Genomic DNA, 2770 nt, shown 5'->3' with positions numbered 1-2770 from the left:
CGAGCAGCACTCCTCGGCGATAACGCTCCATCGTCTCGTCAGGCAGAGTCGCCCAAGCGAGAGCGAGCATGAGTAGAGGTGATATGACCCAGTTGATAAATATAGACATTGCCACGTGTATCCACAGTTTCAAATCCTTGTAGAAATCAGCAAGTTTCTCCCATTGGACTTTGGCTAAAGCTGGCCAAATCATGAACAGAAGGCCGACAAGGATGGGTACAGAGACACGCTTCCATTGCGCTGATTCGACGAGATGTTCTCTCACGCCATCCTCCGCATACACACCTATTATCACGCCGAGGATCATCGCGATAAGGACAAAGAGACCGAGGAGCTTATCGAGTATCGACAGTGACTTGAAGGGGCTGCTGCTGGGGTTTTTGGGCTGGATCTCGTTGTTGCCACCATCACTAACACTGAAGCTGTTCAGCCCAGCACAAAAATCGCAGTCTTGACAATCTGAATCGAATAACGGACATTGACTAAGAGCGCTCTTCTCAGCCTCCTGGTCACATTTAGTATCTGAATTTGGACAGCAAGGGGTGCTTTCCACTTTCTCGGCCATCGTCCTCGAAGAAGACGCACGTGGGAGATCAGATTTTGAGAAAACAATTGGAAATTTATTATATACTACTATGCATGGTTATCAAACCAGTTTGAGATGGTTGTGGAGACGCAAGAACTGGTAGCGCTAGATGAGTGTATCAAAGGTTCATTACAGGGATAATATTGAGTTTCAGTTAGTGCTCATTCCTCAGTAAACCATGGCTCAGCGCACAAACATCTTGTGGGTCTCAAGAAAAGATTGATGAGAAGAGGGTCTTATAGTGTTGCCGAGCGCTAGATTAGATGCCTTTAAGTAAGCAAGCAATAATCTAAATAAGCCGATGCAAGTACAATGGAATGTAAAGTTACATAAAATTTTACCATTTCCTGTTTTGTCTAAATGGTGCTGGAGTAAGACTAATAATGTCTTTCACGTGTTCAGTCTTTTGTTTTAAGATTTTTTATGTTCTCTTTCTCTTTCTCCTCTTGAGAGAGCAGACGGCCCTTAATCTCCTTTTCCTTGCGTTCACTCCATCTACTAGCAAAGAGTTCATTTTTGTCGTAGAACAAACAACTGACTTTGACGAATTCTTCACAGACATCAACAAGTCTATCACGATTACTTGACGGAAGAAAACGACCTTCTGGACTGAAAGCAGTCCAAGCTTTCGGTAAAGAACTTTGATTCGCAATTGTATGCATTCTCATCCATCTACCTAGCAGTCTGGGGAAATTGTTTTGTTAGCCTGTCTGCTGATGTAATTTTACACTCACCTTAGTGTATTGACTGCATTGAATGATTGTGAACCGCCATTTACTTGAGCAACAGCAAGAATCTTGCCCTGTGTAGGACGAACTGAACCAAGTGATAACGGAACGTGATCTATTTGTGTTTTCATTACACCTTAAGAAACGTTAATGTCTCAAATGAAATCTCATCACACCAAAGCTCACCTGTAATCTGACCGTGCTGTTCAGGGGAGACCCAAAAATTAGAGTCACTCCAGGAGATAAGTTGACGGAGCTCCTGGACCTTGAAGGCGAGTGAGTGATAGAAACAAACCAAAAGAAAAACGTCGTACCTTCGGATGATTTTCAGTCGAATCATCTTTCAAAGGTAAGCCTGAGGGATTATAAATCCTAATATCTGCACCTAGGTGCTCAAGTAATCTAGCAAATTCAAATGACAAGAGTTTTGAATACGATCTGAGACCCAGATTTAGACATTGAAAGTTGAAATGATGAATTTACCTCTGACGAAGACTACCATATAGAATCAATACTTTGAGTTTTTTTGGTAAACTTTCGAGCATAGTACGAGCCTCCCTAAGCTCATCTCCGCCACTCTGACTAGCAATTTCAAATGTCCAATCATCCGGGACTGATCTAATTCCAGGTTGATTCAAGCCGCTTAAATAAGGTTTGAATTCTGACATTATTCGTTTGCTGAAATTTAATATGCTCTGGTGCATGCGGAAATTTACGAAAGTTCCATCTCGATTTCAACTTCTTTGCCAAGCGTATAGAGATTTTTAAAGTGGAAATTCCATCAAGGAAATGTAATAATATCAAATCATGCAGGCAGAAGATCATCCAATCAACTTTTCAAGCTGGTGGCATGTTTATGGTGAACCAAAGGCTACATTCAATATTATCACAGTTGATCAACTCTCGAAGCTATATTACAGTGAAGAGATAGGGAGGGATTTTGTTGTCATCGATGTGAGACGATCTGATTTGACTGAAATGATTCCAGGCGCAATCAATTTACCAGCACAATCACTTCCACAAGCTCTTCCAAGTTTGATATACAGCCTGGGAAACATCGATAAGTTTATATTTCATTGCAACTCTTCAAAAGGCAGAGGTCCTAGAGCTGCTGGTTGGTTCGCAGATGCATTGAACAATCATGTGAAAAGTGTTGACCCATCTCTTGGTACTCAAGGTCGTGTTTTTGTACTCGAAGGCGGAATAAATAGCTGGAAAGAAAAGTTTGGAGCTCAAAGTATCGAGGATCGCGGCAAACCATGGGATCATAAAACGATGTCATCCGTACAATTGTAATAAGATGTTTTGGTTGAATGGTTATATTTAAAGTAACAAAGTCATTAGGCAGAGCCATATCAAATTACTTGGTTTAATTTTTATCTAGAATGAACCCGTACAATTGAAATATTTCGATTTTTTTAGCCGTGTTCCAGAAATGAAGCAGTCTTCTCGCCAC

General features: G+C 41.2%; 2 protein-coding genes across 2 annotated transcripts; one reads left to right on the top strand and one right to left on the bottom strand.

The window, feature by feature from the left end:
• Positions 1 to 984: 984 nt before the first annotated feature.
• J056_003813 (uncharacterized protein) lies at positions 985 to 1982 on the bottom strand (the record flags this gene model as incomplete). The annotated part of the gene is made up of 5 exons (XM_009272239.1): positions 985 to 1270; positions 1321 to 1450; positions 1501 to 1579; positions 1629 to 1752; positions 1798 to 1982. The coding sequence occupies 5 exons, from the start codon at positions 1980 to 1982 to the stop codon at positions 985 to 987; spliced, it is 804 nt and encodes a 267-aa protein (XP_009270514.1).
• A 139-nt stretch (positions 1983 to 2121) lies between these two features.
• Positions 2122 to 2610, top strand: J056_003812 (Dual specificity phosphatase ibp1; the record flags this gene model as incomplete). Its single annotated transcript, XM_009272238.1, has 1 exon — positions 2122 to 2610. The coding sequence occupies one exon, from the start codon at positions 2122 to 2124 to the stop codon at positions 2608 to 2610; it is 489 nt and encodes a 162-aa protein (XP_009270513.1).
• Positions 2611 to 2770: the final 160 nt, after the last annotated feature.

The sequence above is a fragment of the Wallemia ichthyophaga genome (assembly GCF_000400465.1).
Source record: "Wallemia ichthyophaga EXF-994 unplaced genomic scaffold scaffold53, whole genome shotgun sequence".
In the NCBI taxonomy this organism is placed as follows: Eukaryota; Fungi; Basidiomycota; class Wallemiomycetes; order Wallemiales; family Wallemiaceae; genus Wallemia; species Wallemia ichthyophaga.
Note: the sequence above shows the minus strand (reverse complement) of the source record. Positions and strands in the feature narration are given on the sequence as shown.